Source organism: Scomber japonicus, chromosome 19 (assembly GCF_027409825.1).
Source record: "Scomber japonicus isolate fScoJap1 chromosome 19, fScoJap1.pri, whole genome shotgun sequence".
Lineage (NCBI taxonomy): Eukaryota > Metazoa > Chordata > Actinopteri > Scombriformes > Scombridae > Scomber > Scomber japonicus.
In genome coordinates, this window is record NC_070596.1 from 4,159,300 (window position 1) to 4,179,299 (window position 20,000).

Here is a 20,000-nt window from a genome sequence, read left to right on the forward strand (position 1 = left end):
GTTATTGACACTCTTACTGCTCAAATGCAGGCCAGGCAGGTATGGTGTGTGTGTGTGTGTGTGTGTGTGTGTGCTGTAGTGTCGTGCATAGAGTTAGTGCATGTTCCTACTGCCTTGTGCTCTGTGTTCTACTCTTTGCTGTACTTGTCCCGGCAGTAGCCCCGTGGCACTCAAAATTTCCCTGGAATTTTCTAGTGTTTACTTTACAATTCTCTTCCGCCATATTTCGGCGCGTAAGTCCTCCCACAGCTTTGAGAAAACCCCGACAATATACACATCAAAACGTGCGGCTCGATCGGGGGAGGGGTGCTATGACTTTTGGTGTTGAAATTACTATTTTTCCCAAAGTTATTCCCAAAACAAAACAGGCATAATCCTCCATTGGAAATGAATGGGAATTTCTTTTTAAACACAAAATGTCATCTTTTTTCGAAGTCAACTAGCTCTCTCATACTTGCACATAGAAATGTGATTCAAACTTTAAAATGAAGGAAAACTTGTGCTCTCTTCACAACACTAAACTGTTTTTACATAACATGTAAACTTTTAAAAGTATGAGCAATCAACCGAGGAGTGGAAATCACTTTTTCTTCAAAGTTAGAGTGGAAGCATCAGTTATTGACACTCTTACTGCTCAAATGCAGGCCAGGCAGGTGTGTGTGTGTGTGTGTGTGTGTGTGTGTGTGTGTGTGTGTGTGTGTGTGTGTGTGTGTCTTTGTACACACTATGTTGTGTGCTAATACAGGGTATGTGTGAAGCGTCAAGTGCTGTAGTGTCGTGCATAGAGTTAGTGCATGTTCCTACTCTCTGCTGTACTCGTCCCGGCAGTAGCCCCGTGGCACTCAAAATTTCCCTGGAATTTTCTAGTTAGTGCCACGGGGTTCAAGCTCCGAGGCCTTCCACTCCAGAAGCTGGAGAGGAAGGCCTCGGGGCGAAGCCCCGAGGCAACTATTAATCTTCTCCATACTTAATATTTTTCTTCTTATTCTTCTTCCGCCGTTTTTCGGCGCGTAACTCCTCCCGCAGCTTTGAGAAAACCCCGACAATATATACATCAAGACGTGCGGCTCGATCGGGGGATGGGTGCTATGACTTTTGGTGTTGAAATTCCAAAGTTTCCCAACGTTATTCCCAAAAAACCGGGAATATTTCTCCATTGGAAATGAATGGGAATTTTTTGAAAAACCCCAAAAATTTCACCTTTTTTCAGAGTCACATAGCTCTCCCATACGTGCAGGTAGAAACGTCATTCAAACTTTAAAACGGAGGAAAACTTGTCCTCTCTGGAAAAATACAAACTATTGTAACATAACATGTAAACTTTTCAAACTATGATCAGTCAAACGAGGAGTGGAAATCACTTTTTCGTCAAAGTTAGAGTGGAAGCGGCAGTTAGTTAGAGTGTGAGAAGCAGTAATTCATAACCTTCATTTTTATTTTTAACTCGAGCTCACGGCCAAACCGTAAAAAGGAGACAAATCATTTTTGGTCAAAATGTAGACATAGGTGTTGGGATTCATAAAATGTGAAGTTGACAGGCGGGGTCTGCACAAAATTTAAACGGGGGGGCCGAGACCGGCGGCAATACCTGTCTCACTCCCCATTAAACCTAATGTAATCATCTTCTTTTTTCAAAAGAATCTCACTCTGTGTTCACACTGAGCTTACTCGCTCATTTTAAGGAATATGTGAATAAAATAAACACTGTCAGAATCTGCCGGCTTCTGTGTCTCTCACGGTGTTTTCGGTTTTTGGACAGGAGTTACGGTTTTCTCACAGTTTGCAATTGTTCGGGACCTTGTCAGAAGCCAAATCCCTCAGAATTTTGAGACATTTTTCAAGGCAGATCCTGAAATCGCCGTAGCAACCGCAGGGCCTTAGCTGACCTTGGCAACCTGTCGCTGGGCAGAAACTGACCTACTTTTTTGTGATTGGCTGAACTGATCTACCTTTTTGTGATTGGCTAATTCTACCTGTCTGTCTGTTTTGCCAGTTAACTGGGGTAGCAGCCGAGCTAGTATTGATACTCTCTCTCTATATATACATATGAATTATACTGACAGTCTTACTGCTCAAATGCAGGCTGGTGTGTGTGTGTGTGTGTGTGTGTGTGTGTGTGTGTGTGTGTGTGTGTGTGTGTGTGTGTGTGTGTGTGTGTGTACACACTGTGTTGTAGTGCTTAGAGTTAGTGCATGTTGCTACTGCCTTGTGCTCTGTGTGCTACTCTCTGCTTACATCTACTGTTACACTTGATACTGACCAGTAAGATGTACTTAATACTGCCACAGTAAAAGTTACTTAGTGTTATATGATTACTTTACAATTCTCTTTTGCCAAATTTCGGCGCGTAACTCCTCCCACAGCTTTGAGAAAACCCCGACAATATATACATCAAAACGTGCGGCTCGATCGGGGGAGGGGTGCTATGACTTTTGGTGTTGAAATTCCTATTTTTCCCAAAGTTATTCCCAAAACAAAATAGGCATAATTCTCCATTGGAAATGAATGGGAATTTCTTTTTAATCACAACATTTCATCTTTTTTCAGAGTCACCTAGCTCTCTTATACTTGCACATAGAAATGTGATTCAAACTTTAAAACGAAGGAAAACTTGTGCTCTCTTCACAACACTAAACTGTTTTAACATAACATTTAAACTTTTCAAACTATGAGCAGTCAAACGAGGAGTGGAAATCACTTTTTCTTCAAAGTTAGAGTGGAAGCGGCAGTTATTGACAGTCTTACTGCTCAAATGCAGGCCAGGCAGGTATGGTGTGTGTGTGTGTGTGTGTGTGTGTGTGTGTGTGTGCTGTAGTGTCATGCATAGAGTCAGTGCATGTTGCTACTGCCTTGTGCTCTGTGTGCTACTCTCTGCTTACATCTACTGTTACACTTGATACTGACCAGTAAGATGTACATAATACTGCCACAGTAAAAGTTACTTAGTGTTATATGATCAGGGTGACTTTTGAACACTGGAAATAAATTGTGTACTCGTCCCGGCAGTAGCCCTGTGGCACTCAAAATTTCCCTGGAATTTTCTAGTGTTTACTTTACAATTCTCTTTTCCCATATTTCGGCGCGTAACTCGTCCCGCAGCTTTGAGAAAACCCCGACAATATATACATCAAAACGTGCGGCTCGATCGGGGGATGGGTGCTATGACTTTTGGTGTTGAAATTCCTATTTTTCCCAAAGTTATTCCCAAAACAAAATAGGCATGATTCTCCATTGGAAATGAATGGGAATTTCTTTTTGAACACAAAATTTCATCTTTTTTCAGAATCACCTAGCTCTCTTATACTTGCACATAGAAATATGATTCAAACTTTAAAACGGAGGAAAACTTGTGCTCTCTCCAAAACACAAAACTGTTTTACATAACATGTAAACTTTTCAAACTATGAGCAGTCAAACGAGGAGTGGAAATCACTTTTTTTTCAAAGTTAGAGTGGAAGCGTCAGTTATTGACAGTCTTACTGCTCAAATGCAGGCCAGGCAGGTATGGTGTGTGTGTGTGTGTGTCTTTGTGTGTCTTTGTGTGTCTTTGTGTGTGAGTGTTTGTACACACTATATTATGTGCTAATACAGGGTATGTGTAAAGCGTCAAATGCTGTAGTGTCGTGCATAGAGTTAGTGCATGTTGCTACTGCCTTGTGCTCTGTGTGCTACTGTTACACTTGATACTGACCAGTAAGATGTACTTAATACTGCCACAGTAAAAGTTACTTAGTGTTATATGATCAGGGTGACTTTTGAACACTGGAAATAAATCATGTACTCGTCCCGGCAGTAGCCCCGTGGCACTCAAAATTTCCCTGGAATTTTCTAGTGTTTACTTTACAATTCTCTTTTGCCAAATTTCGGCGCGTAACTCCTCCCACAGTTTTGAGAAAACCCCGACAATATATACATCAAAACGTGCGGCTCGATCGGGGGAGGGGTGCTATGACTTTTGGTGTTGAAAATCCAATTTTTCCCAAAGTTATTCCCAAAACAAAACAGGCATAATTCTCCATTGGAAATGAATGGGAATTTCTTTTTAAACACAAAATTTCAACTTTTTTCAGAGTCACCTAGCTCTCTCATACCTGCACATAGAAATGTGATTCAAACTTTAAAACGAAGGAAAACTTGTTCTCTCTTCACAACACTAAACTGTTTTTACATAACATGTAAACTTTTCAAACTATGAGCAGTCAAACGAGGAGTGGAAATCACTTTTTCTTCAAAGTTAGAGTGGAAGCATCAGTTATTGACACTCTTACTGCTCAAATGCAGGCCAGGCAGGTATGGTGTGTGTGTGTGTGTGTGTGTGTGTGTGTGTGTGTGTGTTTGTGTTGTGTTAATACACACTGTATTGTGCTATCAAAGAGTATATGTGAAGTGTAAAGTGATGTAGTGTAGTACTTAGAGTTAGTGCATGTTGCTACTCTCTGCTTACATCTACTGTTACACTTGATACTGACTAGTAAGATGTACTTAATACTGCCACAGTAAAAGTTACTTAGTGTTATATGATCAGGGTGACTTTTGAAGACTGGAAATAAATCATGTACTCGTCCCGGCAGTAGCCCCGTGGCACTCAAAATTTCCCTGGAATTTTCTAGTGTTTACTTTACAATTCTCTTTTGCCATATTTCGGTGCGTAACTCCTCCCGCAGCTTTGAGAAAACCCCGACAATATATACATCAAAACGTGCGGCTCGATCGGGGGATGGGTGCTATGACTTTTGGTGTTGAAATTCCTATTTTTCCCAAAGTTATTCCCAAAACAAAATAGGCATGATTCTCCATTGGAAATGAATGGGAATTTCTTTTTGAACACAAAATTTCATCTTTTTTCAGAATCACCTAGCTCTCTCATACCTGCACATAGAAATGTGATTCAAACTTTAAAACGGAGGAAAACTTGTGCTCTCTCCAAAACACTAAACTGTTTTTACATAACATGTAAACTTTTCAAACTATGAGCAGTCCAACGAGGAGTGGAAGTCACTTTTTCTTCAAAGTTAGAGTGGAAGCGGCAGTTATTGACACTCTTACTGCTCAAATGCAGGCCAGGCAGGTATGGTGTGTGTGTGTGTTTGTACACACTATATCATCATAGAGTTAGTGCATGTTGCTACTCTCTGCTGTACTCGTCCCGGCAGTAGCCCCGTGGCACTCAAAATTTCCCTGGAATTTTCTAGTGTTTACTTTACAATTCTCTTTTGCCATATTTCGGCGCGTAACTCCTCCCGCAGCTTTGAGAAAACCCCGACAATATATACATCAAAACGTGCGGCTCGATCGGGGGATGGGTGCTATGACTTTTGGTGTTGAAATTCCTATTTTTCCCAAAGTTATTCCCAAAACAAAATAGGCATGATTCTCCATTGGAAATGAATGGGAATTTCTTTTTGAACACAAAATTTCATCTTTTTTCAGAGTCACCTAGCTCTCTTATACTTGCACATAGAAATGTGATTCAAACTTTAAAACGGAGGAAAACTTGTGCTCTCTCCAAAACACTAAACTGTTTTTACATAACATGTAAACTTTTCAAACTATGAGCATTCAAACGAGGAGTGGAAATCACTTTTTTTTCAAAGTTAGAGTGGAAGCATTAGTTATTGACAGTCTTACTGCTCAAATGCAGGCCAGGCAGGTATGTGTGTGTCTTTGTGTGTGAATGTTTGTACACACTATGTTGTGTGCTAATACAGGGTATGTGTGAAGCGTCAAATGCTGTAGTGTCGGGCACAGAGTTAGTGCATGTTCCTACTGCCTTGTGCTCTGTGTGCTACTCTCTGCTGTACTCATCCCGGCAGTAGCCCCGTGGCACTCAAAATTTCCCTGGAATTTTCTAGTGTTTACTTTACAATTCTCTTTTGCCAAATTTCGGCGCGTAACTCCTCCCACAGCTTTGAGAAAACCCCAACAATATATACATCAAAACGTGCGTCTCGATCGGGGGAGGGGTGCTATGACTTTTGGTGTTGAAATTCCAATTTGTCCTAAAGTTATTCCCGAAACAAAACAGGCATAATTCTCCATTGGAAATGAATGGGAATTTCTTTTTGAACACAAAATTTCATCTTTTTTCAGAATCACTCTCACTCTCTCATACTTGCACATAGAAATGTGATTCAAACTTTAAAACGAAGGAAAACTTGTGCTCTCTCCAAAACACTAAACTGTTTTTACATAACATGTAAACTTTTCAAACTATGAGCAGTCAAACGAGGAGTGGAAATCACTTTTTTTTCAAAGTTAGAGTGGAAGCGTCAGTTATTGACAGTCTTACTGCTCAAATGCAGGCCAGGCAGGTATATGTGTGTCTTTGTGTGTGTCTTTGTGTGTGAGTGTTTGTACACACTATGTTGTGTGCTAATACAGGGTATGTGTGAAGCGTCAAATGCTGTAGTGTCGGGCACAGAGTTAGTGCATGTTCCTACTGCCTTGTGCTCTGTGTGCTACTCTCTGCTGTACTCATCCCGGCAGTAGCCCCGTGGCACTCAAAATTTCCCTGGAATTTTCTAGTGTTTACTTTACAATTCTCTTTTGCCATATTTCGGCGCGTAACTCCTCCCGCAGCTTTGAGAAAACCCCGACAATATATACATCAAAACGTGCGGCTCGATCGGGGGATGGGTGCTATGACTTTTGGTGTTGAAATTCCTATTTTTCCCAAAGTTATTCCCAAAACAAAATAGGCATGATTCTCCATTGGAAATGAATGGGAATTTCTTTTTGAACACAAAATTTCATCTTTTTTCAGAATCACCTAGCTCTCTTATACTTGCACATAGAAATGTGATTCAAACTTTAAAACGAAGGACAACTTGTGCTCTCTCCAAAACACTAAACTGTTTTTACATAACATGTAAACTTTTCAAAGTATGAGCAGTCAAACGAGGAGTGGAAATCACTTTTTTTTCAAAGTTAGAGTGGAAGCGTCAGTTATTGACAGTCTTACTGCTCAAATGCAGGCCAGGCAGGTATGTGTGTGTCTTTGTGTGTGTCTTTGTGTGTGTGTTTGTACACACTATGTTGTGTGCTAATACAGGGTATGTGTTAAGCGTCAAATGCTGTAGTGTCGGGCACAGAGTTAGTGCATGTTCCTACTGCCTTGTGCTCTGTGTGCTACTCTCTGCTGTACTCGTCCCGGCAGTAGCCCCGTGGCACTCAAAATTTCCCTGGAATTTTCTAGTTAGTGCCACGGGGTTCTAGCTCCGAGGCCTTCCACTCCAGAAGCTGGAGAGGAAGGCCTCGGGGCAAAGCCCCGAGGCAACTATTAATCTTCTCCATACTTATTCTTACATCTTCTTCCGCCGTTTTTCGGCGCGTAACTCCTCCCGCAGCTTTGAGAAAACCCCGACAATATATACATCAAAACGTGCGGCTCGATCGGGGGATGGGTGCTATGACTTTTGGTGTTGAAATTCCAAAGTTTCCCAAAGTTATTCCCAAAAAAACGGGAGATTTCTCCATTGGAAATGAATGGGAATTTTTTGAAAAACCCCAAAAATTTCACCTTTTTTCACCTTTTTTCAGAGTCACGTAGCTCGCTCATACGTGCACGTAGAAACGTGATTAAAACTTTAAAACGGAGGAAAACTTGTCCTCTCTGGAAAAATACCGAACTGTTTTTACATAAAATGTAAAATTTTCAAACTATGAGCATTCAAACGAGGAGTGGAAATCACTTTTTCGTCAAAGTTAGAGTGGAAGCGGCAGTTAGCTAGAGTGTGAGAAGCAGTAATGCATAACCTTCATTTTTATTTTTAACTCGAGCTCACGGCCAAACCGTAAAAAGAAGACAAATAATTTTTTGTCAAAATATAGACATAGGTGTTGGGATTCATAAAATGTGACTTTGACAGGCGGGGTCTGCACACAATTCAAACGGGGGGTCCGAGACCGGCGGCAATATCTGTCTCGCTGCCCATTAAACCTAATGTAATCGTCATCTTTTTTCAAAAGAATCTCACTCTGTGTTCACACTGAGCTTACTCGCTCATTTTAAGGAATATCTGAATAAAATAAACACTGTCAGAATCTGCCGGCTTCTGTGTCTCTCACGGTGTTTTCGGTTTTTGGACAGGAGTTACGGTTTTCTCACAGTTTACAATTGTTCGGAACCTTGTCAGAAGCCAAATTCTTAGAATTTTGAGACATTTTTCAAGGCAGATCCTGAAATCGCCGTAGCAACCGCAGGGCCTTAGCTGACCTTGGCAACCTGTTGCTGGGCAGAAACTGACCTACTTTTTTGTGATTGGCTGAACTGACCTACCTTTTTGTGATTGGCTAATTCTACCTGTCTGTCTGTTTTACCAGTATCTATCTATCTATCTATCTATCTATCTATCTATGTATCAAACTATCTATCTATCTATCTATCTATCTATCTATGTATCTATGTATCTATCTATCTGTCTATCTATCTATCTATCTATCTATCTATCTATCTATCTATCTGTTGATCTATCTATCTATCTGTCTATCTATCTATCTATCTATCTATCTATCTATCTATCGATGTATCTATCTATCTATCTATCTATCTATCTATCTATGTATCTATGTATCTATCTATCTATCTATCTTATCTATCTATCTATCTATCTATCTTATCTATCTATCTATCTATCTATGTATCTATGTATCTATCTATCTATCTATGTATCTATCTATCTATCTATCTATCTATCTATCTATCTATCTATCTGTTGATGTATCTATCTATCTGTCTATTGTCGGTTTGTCCTCGCGTATTCTTTTAATGAAATATAAGGAGAAGCATTTTAGTTCAAAACAATCAGTTTTATTTTAACACCAGTAGAATGTGCAATATTACAGAGCTCTGGGTCTGACTTATAGTATCCCTGACAAGCAACAGAATGTTCATCAGTTCACGAAAGTCTGACTCACTATCTCTTCCCTGACCCAGTGTTTTAAAGCGTACAGAGCAATAGGTGTAACGCAAGGCGGCGTCCTCTTCTGATTGGCTCAAGACGTGTCATTCATTCGCCTCGTAATATCTGACTCCATCCGTTGTGGTGACGCCTTAGAGCCCAACCTGAAATGCAACTGTTAAGAGACAAACATCCTACTTTCTCATACTTGCTGAAAACACATTCAAGGTCATCTTTTCACTCCCTGTACTTTTCTACTTCAAGTTACCTTGTGTTTTTCTTTTGGTACAGTGGTGTGATTCTGGCTAAGACAATGCAAGCATTCACTTCTTATCACTTATAAAAACCCTTATTAATTAGTGCAACATAGTTCCCTTTAATCATCACAGTCATTTCCCGTATAGGCTACTCAGCAAATTAAACAATGCAACAGTTCAAGGCTATATGAAAATAATATAACAACTTACAACTTATATAACAACAATATATTGACACTCTTACTATAATGCTCAAATGCATGCAGAGGTGTGTGTGTGTGTGTGTGTGTGTGTGTTAGCACAGTGTATGTGTGTAAAGGGCTGTAGTGTAGTGCATGTTGCTCCGGCCTTGTGCTCTGTGTGTGTCTGTCTGCTTACCTCTCCTGTCACACTTGATACTGACTATTAAGATGAACTGAATACTGCAAAAGTAAAAGTTATTTAGTTAGTGTTAGTGCAATTATCAAAACCAGAATATGATCAGGGTGACTTTTGAACACTGGAAATAAATCATGTATTCATCCAGGCAGCCGTCCAGTGGCACTCAAAGTTTGCATATAATATTAGTAATAAAAACAATAAAACATAATAAAAACAATAAAACATCAACTTCAAGTCCCCCTTTTGATCTCATTTTACTGAGATCAACCAATATAGCTGTTTTCACACTGCTTCATCTTCCCACTCTGCACAGGCCAGTGCAGAATCATCAGTGGCTGCAAGCAGAGGCATCTGATAAGAAGGGGGGTTGGGATAGTCCTTCTTTTCAATGGCTGCAATTATAATGCGGTTACAAAGAGATCTTATACATGGGATACAACAGCATCCAATCAGCACCATCACACACATCATACCAGCAAGGGACACAAACACAGACACCAAAACACCTTTCCATTTACCGAACCATTTGTCCAGAATATCAGCTATGGGGTTGGACACTCCTGAGTTCTCTGCCATCTCTGTAGAGAGGGCTCTCAGGTGGGACAAAGCTCTGGTCACGGAGCCATCAGGGGCTGTATTGTTAGTAATGAAAGTACAACATTGTTCTCCAAACATGTGACATACACCACCTTTCTCTGCTAACAACATGTCAAGAGCCATCCTGTTCTGCAATGTCATCAGGGATGTGGCAGCTAACTGCTCTGATAACCCTGCTACAGCATCTCTAGTGGCATTGGACAAACGCTGCACATTGTAGTGGATGTAATTGATACGATCAACGTTCTTTATGGGAGTGACAGGGAAAATAGCAGAAATTAGGGGAAGACTCTCAAATCCGGAAGCTATATTATTGGCTAATTTATACTTATCTGGCACACCCCTAGGGACCCCGATTGCGTCAATGTAGGTCTCAGATGTAAAATCAAAGGCGTCTGTATTAGCAGCACGTTTAACTCTGTGGTTAGTAGTTGTATTAGATTGGGTTCCTAATAGGGTGAGTGGCATGGCTAATCTCACTAGTGCACAGGTGCCAGTCCAATTAGTGGGCAATTGTAGTCTTAGGGTATTTCTACCACAATACCAGAACAGATCAGCCCTGGCCCAGACCATTTTGGTCGCATTAGGCCAACGGGTGATGTTGATGGTGTTCTCACACCAGAGTGGATTTATGTCTCCAATTGATACACCTGCTGCACGGGAAAAACATGTATAATTACCTTCTCTAGGAGTAAAGACTGGTGGGATGGTGGAGTTCTTTACCGCTGGGAATATGGCATTCAGAGTACTACAGTCGGGTGGGTTCTTCTGCATGGTGAGAGACATCATGCAGTGGAAACCTGCTGGGTCTTCCTGGGGATAGAGTGGAGCTGGAGTGGTGAATAAGGTTGGTCTGGCTGATGAGCATGCCACACAGTTAGTCATATTCATTGATGATGCAGTAACAGTCATCCAGTCCAGCCACATATTTTTATCAGTGTAGCCGGTTGCTAACGTAACAATATCTCTAGTACTTAATTTGCTGTAATCAATAGTTACCACTCCTTTGCTTTGGCTGGGGAGAATTTCGGGTGCACTGGTGGACGTTGTGGTGGTCTTATTTTTGGGTGGAGGCTCGAGGAGGTTCACTTTAACCAATCCCATGGAGTCAGGTCCGGATTGATCCACTCCTAAAATTATATAAAACTTTTTAGGTGTTTTGTAATTTTTGGTCATGAAGGGGTCGTCCCATAAGTCATGTATAGTCAAAAGCAGTGGGTTTGTGGACGTAGAGTCAGCTTGGAGTTGACCTCTAATAAAATCAATCTTGCTGATCTTCCCCTTATCTTTAGCACAAGACAATGTTGGCCTCCAACGTGATCCAGTATATTTCCACACCATACACCAAGAGCACCATTCCCTTTCGCCCCACCAATAGGAAGCCCCGCTGTCTCTCTTTACACAATCTTCATGTACCTTACTATCCCCACAGAGATATAAATTATACCCTCTCCATCCCGCTTTATACCTCCCACATTTAATCACATTACATAGATCAAATTGAAATGTCACTCGCGATCCCATTGTATAGTTCAATTCTATCCCTCCATACTTTCTTAGGCACCCATCATTAGTTTTAGCTGGTTGTACAGGAGTAGCGCGTCTGGAACGGTTCAGGTGTGAGGTGGAGTGTGTGTCTCCCTTGCAAGCTACATGTGCGTGTGTGTGGGATGCTGGACCTGATCCTCGAATGCCTGGGTTGGTGAGTGGTTCAGGTGGAGCAGCTGGATCTCTTTCCATCCTGTGCCGAAACTCCCACCACAGTGGAGGTGCTGCAATGATCAGAGCAGCCAAAACAAACACACCAATCCATCCCCACTTAGTTTGGGGAATGCACATGATTACTTGCTATATCTGTGTGTCCAATATAATGCTAAAGTGATGATAAGCACAATAATGAAAAATATGATTAAGACAAAAAGAACACGACCTTGTCTATTTCTCTTTATGTACTCTCTATGCTGTTGTTCAGACCACTGTATCAAAGCCTGTCCTCCTCTAGTTTGACAGATGGGAATGTTGTTTGGAGGATAAGGAGTATATTGGACTGACATAGGTCTAAAAGGGAAAAAATAAAAAGTATGCTAAATAGCTCTTTCTAGTGGAGTCCTATTCTTATCCTTGTAGCTGAGCAGAACCTCTCTCAACGTAAGATGTGTTATGCCTTCTCATTTAATGACTCACACTTTCTATTTTGGCAATAGCTAAGTAATAATAAAAAATGATAACAATGTCTCTCGACTTCTTAGCAATCTAAGACAGCTCTTTTAGGTCTTTTCTTATCTCTTCCATGGTCCTGGTTGGTGGATCAGTTGCCGTGCACATCGACCAGTGAAACCAGATCTCTCCCTTGCCCTTCAGCCGAACAGCGTGGGATGTCCTCTCTGTCACCTGATATGGTCCGGTCCACCTTGGCTCCGACCACTTCCGCTTAAAGACTTTTAGCAGAACCCACTTGGTGTCTCTCGGTGGAGGCGCTTTTTCCTCTCCCCCTTTTATCTCAGCAACCTGTTTGGAGAAGACTGAGACAAGTGCAGTGAGCTGGTCATAGTACGGTTTATACTCTAGAAATGGAGTGGTTTTACAGATTACACCACCAGCTCCAGGTCCTGGAAATTGTTGTCCACACATAAGTTCATATGGTGTAAATCCTGTAATAGAGTTTACTGAGCTCCTGATTGACATCAAAGCTATAGGTAGAGCATCCACCCAATTAAGCTTACTGTCTGCACAGATTTTCCCAATTTTTCCTTTTATGGTCTGATTCATCCTTTCAACTTTGCCCTGAGACTGGGGATGATATACAGTCCCAAAAGCATGCTTTAGGCCTAGCTGAGCTTCTACGGCCTGTAGGTGTTTGTTCTTGAAATGTGTGCCGTTATCTGATCTTATCTTTTTGGGAAATCCATGTGTGGGGATGTACTGATTCAGTAAGAATTTGACTACTGTGAGTGCATCCTCTTTCTTTGTAGGTACAGCCTCAGGCCAGCCAGTGTATGCATCCACTGCCACCAAGAGGTACCTGTACCCTCTAGCATTGATCAACATGTCTGTGTAATCAATAATGATTTCCTGTCCTGGCAGGGGAGGTAATGGAAATTTGCCTTGGTGTGGTTTGATAGTTGGTTTTACATTATAGGCCTTACATGTGCTGCACTCTCTGATGTGATTTTCAATTGCTGCAGGTAGATAAGGATGCCACCAATGAGTCAGGTGATGTTTCATTTGAGTACTGCCACAATGAGTTAACCCATGTGCTTCCTGGAGCACAGCTGAGGTGAGTCCTGGGGGAAGTACTGGCCTCCCATCCGGTGCTCTCCAAATTCCCTCACTCTTTCTGGCTCCTTTATTTATCCACACACTCTTCTCTTGAGGAGAAGCTTTTTCTTGTTCTAATCCTACTACATCTTCCTGACAAGGGGAAAGTACCAAATCATGTATAGTCTTTTCTGACTGTATCATAGTGTACTGCACACCATATCCTGCTTCCTGTTTTGCTGCCTGGTCAGCTGCGTCATTTCCCTTTGCAGTCAGTGAGTCAGTTTTGTCATGTCCCTTGCATTTAATTACTGCAATCAGTCTGGGTTTCATTAAGACTTCTGTCAGTCGTTTGATGTCTTTTTTATGTTTGATAGGGGTTTTAGAGGCTGTGAGAAATCCTGCTCTCATCCACTGGCTCAGTTCCACATGTATTGCTCCTACAACATATGCTGAGTCTGTGTAGATGTTAACGCTCTTTCCCTCAGACCATTCTAATGCTGCTATCATTGCTTGTAGCTCTGCTAGTTGTGCTGACTCTTTGCCTTTCACTTTCCCTGAAAGTATTGTCTCAAACCCTGCTGGTGTTGTTCTTACTACCGCCCATGCTGCTTTCAGACCTTCTGTTGGATGTCTGAAACAACAGCCGTCAGTAAACAATGTCTCCTCAGCTCTATCTATTGGCTCTCCCTGTAAGTCTGATCTTATCCTGACATCTTTCTGCACCCTTTCTTCACATACATGGGGTTCCCCTTCTCCCATATTGTCTGCCATGTTAATACCCTCATGTGTGAATGTTATGTGTGGTGCAGTTAGGGTTTTTTCAAGCCTTGTTTGTCTTAGTGAGGTCATAGTGAATGCTTGTGAGTTCACATATGCCACTACACTATGTGTGGTGAGTACTGTTATTGGATGTCCCATAACAATGTGTGCTGTTTTGTTCAAAATTTTTGCCACTCCTGCTGCATGTCTTGTGCATGGTGGTTGTCTGTTCTCTGTTGCATCTAGCGTGACGCTTGCATATGTCAGTATCTTCCTATCACCCCCCTTTTTCTGAAAAAGCACTCCGTTAACAGAACGTGGTTTTTCAGAAACATCCAAATAGAACGGGAGTGTGTAGTCTGGCACAGCCAGTGCAATGGCATTTGACATGAGCTGTTTGAGAGTTATAAAACTCCGCTCAGCAACTTCATCCCATTCTAATGTGGCTGTGAGGTTACGCATGCCTTTGGAATTAACCATAGCGCGTAGTGGTGCAGTGAGTTCAACATAGGCTGGTACAAAATGTCTGCTATATCCTGTCAAGCCTAGAAAAGAAAGCATGTCTTTGACCTTTTGTGGTTTTGTGTGGTGTAGGATTGAGTCTTTGTGTGCTGGGGACACCCCTGTACCTTTCCCTGAGATAACACGACCCAAGAAGGAAACCAACTGTCTGCAGCACTGAAGCTTTTTCTTTGAGACTTTGAACCCTACTTCAAACAATCTGCGCAACACCACGTCTGTGGCTGCTAGACACACTGATGGTGAGGGGGAAGCTATCAATAGATCATCAACATACTGTACTAACACAGAGCCCTGTGGTAGCTCAACTCCTGCAAGGAGATCCTTCAACACATGGTTGAAGATCCCTGGTGACAAAATGAAACCCTGTGGGAGTCTGCTGTATGTGAACTGTCGACCCTGATATGTGAATGAGAAAATGTGTCTTAAGGCTGGGGCAAGGGGAAGGCAGAAAAATGCGTTCGCTAAATCAATGCACGTGAACCACTGATGAGAGGGAGTAACTCTGGACAGAGCAATGTATGGATTGGGTACTGGCAATGTAGCTGTGGTGATGATGGTATTAATGCTGCGTAAATCGTGAGCCATACGAAATTTGCCAGTGTTTTGCTTCTCCACAGGTAGAATAGGTGTATTCCAATTACTACTGCTGTCAATTAGCACACCAGCAGCTAACAAACCCTCAATGGTGTCTGCAATACCCTCTTCAGCTACCTGTTTATGGGGATACTGGTTTAACCAAATAGGTCCTGCATCTGGCTTAACATCAAAAGTGATAGGATCAATAGTGGAGCAAAATCCAACATCTGTCGGTCCTGATGACCACAGAGAAGGTGGCAGAGCCTCTAGCATACTAGAGGAGTCAGGATGATCAGTTTTCTCTCTGCCATGAAATCGTTCGATCTGCCTTTGCTCCAGTAGAACAGAATCTACTGCTGTTTTGGTGATTTTGTAAGCTTTTTCAGACTCAGAGTATGAAAGCTGTGGGATCTGTGTTGTAACCCAATCAGAGACTTTTAACAGTCTTTTTGTCATGGGACCTAATTCTTTGGCTTGATGGTCAGCATGTACAGCCAGAGTGATGTGCGGGGCTGCTTCAGCAGCCATTTCATAAATTTTTATTAATTCATAGGGTAAGGTTACTGCAGCAGCCACTCCCTCAGGACCCGCAAACAAACAAGTGGATGTCACCTCCGACCCCTTACCCTCCACATCCATAAAGGCCTCATGATACACCCAATTCTCATCGCGATCATAGAACAGAGTTACATGGAGAGGATCAGGTGGGGGAGCGTACGGATGTAACATGTGCAGCCAGGTTTTCCATTCGGTGTACAGAGAATGCACCCCACCCCCTTTTGACTCTTCAGGCTGTACCAACCCCCAATAAATGTCTGCCCATTGCCCCTCAGCCCCTGGTGAGTTATCTGGAGCCAAAAACATCTGGGAATGCGATCGAATCTGTCCAACTGAACAGTTAAAAGACTTTCCATTAGGAAATGTAACCACTAGGCCATCAGGGCCGCACAAAATAGAGGCTCCACTGCGCACCAGTAAGTCTCTTCCCATCAAATTGACAGGACACTGAGGGGAAGATACATATCTGTGAGTGAAACATTGTCCAGCTATCAGTGTAGGTAAAGGAGCGGTTAAAGGCAGCAGATTAGGTTGTCCCGAGAAGCCAGTTAATTCAACAGTGTCTGTAGTCATTTTGGAATTAGGCACGCCACAGTTAAGTGTAGAGTACCTTGCCCCAGAGTCCACGAGAAACGGCAAATTTCTCTCCAATATTTTGACTGAAAGATAGGGATCTGCCAGCCCTATCTCAGAGGCTCCTGGGCATCTTCATTGTCCATGAGGTGGGTCTATCCACTCAGGAGTTGGATAGAGATCGGGGTCGTTGTGGGGGCTGAGGGCAGGGTGCTGACTGCCTCTGGGGGCGGTAGCCGCATTAGGGGCTTGGTGGGGGTTATGTTGACGTGCAGCTTGTGGGGGCGGACCATGGTTATGATGGGGTTCATAATAACCTGGGGTTGGATTGGTGGGACAATCTCTAGCCCAGTGACCTTCCTGGTGACAATACCAGCACGCCCTGGATCTCTGCTGCTGTCCTCTCCCTTGTCCCTGTCCCCCTGGCCTATATCCTCCCCTCCCTATTCCTGATCTACGCTGAGAACGGGCAGGATACCACTGAGGCTGCGTGGGCGGATACACCGGCGCAGGAATGGCCACTATCTGCTGCGGACCTGATTGTGGAGTCTCTACAGGTTGCTGCACCATCTGTTTAGGGCCCTTTTTGCCCTCGTTGAGCTTATTACGCTCATTTGTTAGTTGCATTTTAACTAACTGGGCTGTGTTAGCAGATTGTTCATCAGCCAACGCTTTTTGCTTTGCTTCCTCTTGCCGCACATGATGAACTAGATGCTTTTCCCACTGTACTGTGGTGCATCCTTGTAAGTCTGGATTTGCTGCCATCTGTGTTTGTACTGATTTAGGCATACAGTCTAAGATAGCTTTTCGGAACAAAGATGTTTGCAGTGCGTCGTGGCTGGGGAGAGCCCCTGCCACATTTAGCCAAATTTCAGTGCATCTCATTAGAAACTCTGGCATGCTCTCATTATCTTTTCTGCTAAAGGTTAGGGAGTGTAAGGCTCCCTCTGGCACTGGATACATGTCCCGCATTGCACCACCTACTGAGGTGGAGTGCAGGAGAAAATTAGCTTCATCCCCCAACCCGTATGTACCAGCATTCATCTCAATTTGTTGTCTGGAATGGGCGGGGATCTGGCGGCCAATTAAAGCCCTCCAATCTCCCATGGCTAAAGTTTTTCCCTGTGTCAATTGATCTAATTTGCTCATCCACTTATTCCCTCCCTCAGCAGGTGCAGGCATTTTCTCTAAAATGCAGTTCATATCTGTGAATGAGAACGGCTGATAAACTGTGCTCCCGTTCCCCTTAGTTAGCAGAGGGAAATTCCCTGCTGCAGGTGGAGCTTTAGGTGTAGCTTGCAACAGGTTGGGGTGATGTGTTTTTAACTTTGTCTGTGTCTGGGTTCGTGTGCGACTAGATATGGGGAACTCAACTCTCTCTGCAGCTTCTGCTCTAGCCTTCATCTCAGCTATCTTGTGCTTCTGCTCACTCTCGAATCTATCCCTGTGAAGGTCGGTATAGCTCATCACCCCCCTAAAGGTACACGCTACTTCTCCCCCTCCACAATCTCCTTCCTCTAGTTCTTCCTCCCCATATCTGTGCAGATCTTCCCTCTCGTCCTCCTCTCTGCTCCACTGTGACTGCCTGTCTTCCTCATCTGACCCTTCCTCTTCTTTTCTACCGCTGTCTGCACCCTGTGTGGCAAACTGCACCTTGCATCTTTGTTGCCTGTCAGCAAATGGTTCAGTACTAGGCCACACTTCCCCCTGCTTCTCTGTCCCTGTCGGAGTTTTAGTTTTTGGTTTTACAATTTTTGGAGTGGAGGTTTGCATGCGCAAGAGTGGGTTATCAAATGGATCACTACGGGGCATGGGGTTGCTAGGAGCCTGCGGTTCAGTCCTGTTTAAGTCAATCAATGATCGTTCTAGATCTAATATCCTTCTTGCTGTAACTTCTTTCTCCTTATGAAACTGTTCTCTCTGCTTGTCCATTGACTTCCTCATGTCATCTAACTGTTTCCCTGCAGCTTCAGTCTGCTCAATATCAAGCACTCCTCCTAAAACCTCCATTAATGGGGCCTGTATGACGCTCTGAGATTTTTCTGTATATTTAGGCGGAGGAGAAGGGGTCGAGATTGTCACAACTGTGGTAAGTGGGGTCAAGTCTGGGTACAGTGGTTTTGCTACTGCGTCTTCTGGTGGGCCACTTTTAGTCACAGTCTGAGTCGGAGTGTTTATTTTTTCTCTGTTCAAATAATTATTCACTGCCATACAGGCAAGAGTCATACTATGAACTACTGCTCGCTTATCTTCTTTCTCCTGTAACTCTCTCTCCCACTTCTTTTTAACCCCAAACTTGCCTGGCTGCTTCGTCCTGTGCTCATTCACTTCCGCTAGCAGAGTCCTCTCTGTCCTAGCCAGATATGACAACAATGGCGTCTTCTCTAACTCCCTAGGCATGTGACCTTGCTCCTTGAGCCAAGACCAAATACTATCCACTTCTTTCAGTCTCTTATCTCTCTTTTTGCAAGAAAATCCACTAGCTAGCTGCTGTCTTATCAACTTCCACTGTCCTTCAAGTGAGTCCGGAGCACAGCCCCCGTACTCTTCACACTCTCTCACAAACTCTCCGTCCATGTTAACACACTTTTTCTGTTTTCGTACTACTGCACAAATTAGAGATAATAATTACAACACATACAGGTTCAGTGTGAATGACTCCTCTTGGTCAGTTATTTCGTGCAAAACATTGCCCAGTGAGACAAGCTTCTAGGCTGAGCTAACCTCAGTCCGGTCTCACTCTGGGGGTCCTATCCCAGGCTTTACACGAAAACTTTTTAGACACACTTTCCCCGTATCCAACCACCCTTTTCCCCACAGAGCAGCCTCCGAGCGAGATGTCAGAGAATCTCACGAAAAGCTCGGTGACTGAAAAACCTCCCACACAATTTCCCTCCTTTGTTATTCACACAATATACATAGACATTTTATACATGTAGCGCTACTTTTATTTACACTAGGTTGCTGCTTTTATGCCGACTTAACGGACAAGGGGCTCGAAACCTAAACCTAAGAGGTTGCTGCTTTTATGCCGACTTAACGGACAAGGGGCTCGAAACCTAAACCTAAGAGGTTGCTGCTTTTATGCCGACTTAACGGACAAAGGGCTCTAAACCTTAACCTGTTTTTACTGCTTTCGTGGGGACTCTAACCGCCACGGGGAAATCACCCCTCGGGCTTGCTCGCTGCCGCGAGTTCCCTTACACGCACTCCTTATGGGAGCCGCAAACCTATGCTTGCACACTTTACTGGTTTTACACTATTCTAGGACGAACTACTCACAAGTGACTTCAAAACAAATTTAGTTGTTGCCAATTGCAGAACTTTGTTATAACAGGTGTCTGCTTACCTTAGTTTTTTTTTCGTTGGCCAACGAAGTTTTGCTGTCACTCGCGCTGCTCGTCCGTTGTTCTGGAACACACCTTCACACCTTCTAATTCTCCTTTTTCATCGCGTCGGGGTCACCATTTTGTTGAGGAGTTTGTCGGTTTGTCCTCGCGTATTCTTTTAATGAAATATAAGGAGAAGCATTTTAGTTCAAAACAATCAGTTTTATTTTAACACCAGTAGAATGTGCAATATTACAGAGCTCTGGGTCTGACTTATAGTATCCCTG

General features: G+C 43.0%; 1 protein-coding gene across 1 annotated transcript; it reads right to left on the bottom strand.

Moving 5' to 3' along the window:
- Positions 1 to 12,388: 12,388 nt before the first annotated feature.
- On the bottom strand, positions 12,389 to 15,982 carry LOC128380648 (uncharacterized). The gene has a single exon (XM_053340519.1). It carries the CDS (start codon positions 15,980 to 15,982, stop codon positions 12,389 to 12,391), a length of 3,594 nt encoding a protein of 1,197 aa, XP_053196494.1.
- Positions 15,983 to 20,000: the final 4,018 nt, after the last annotated feature.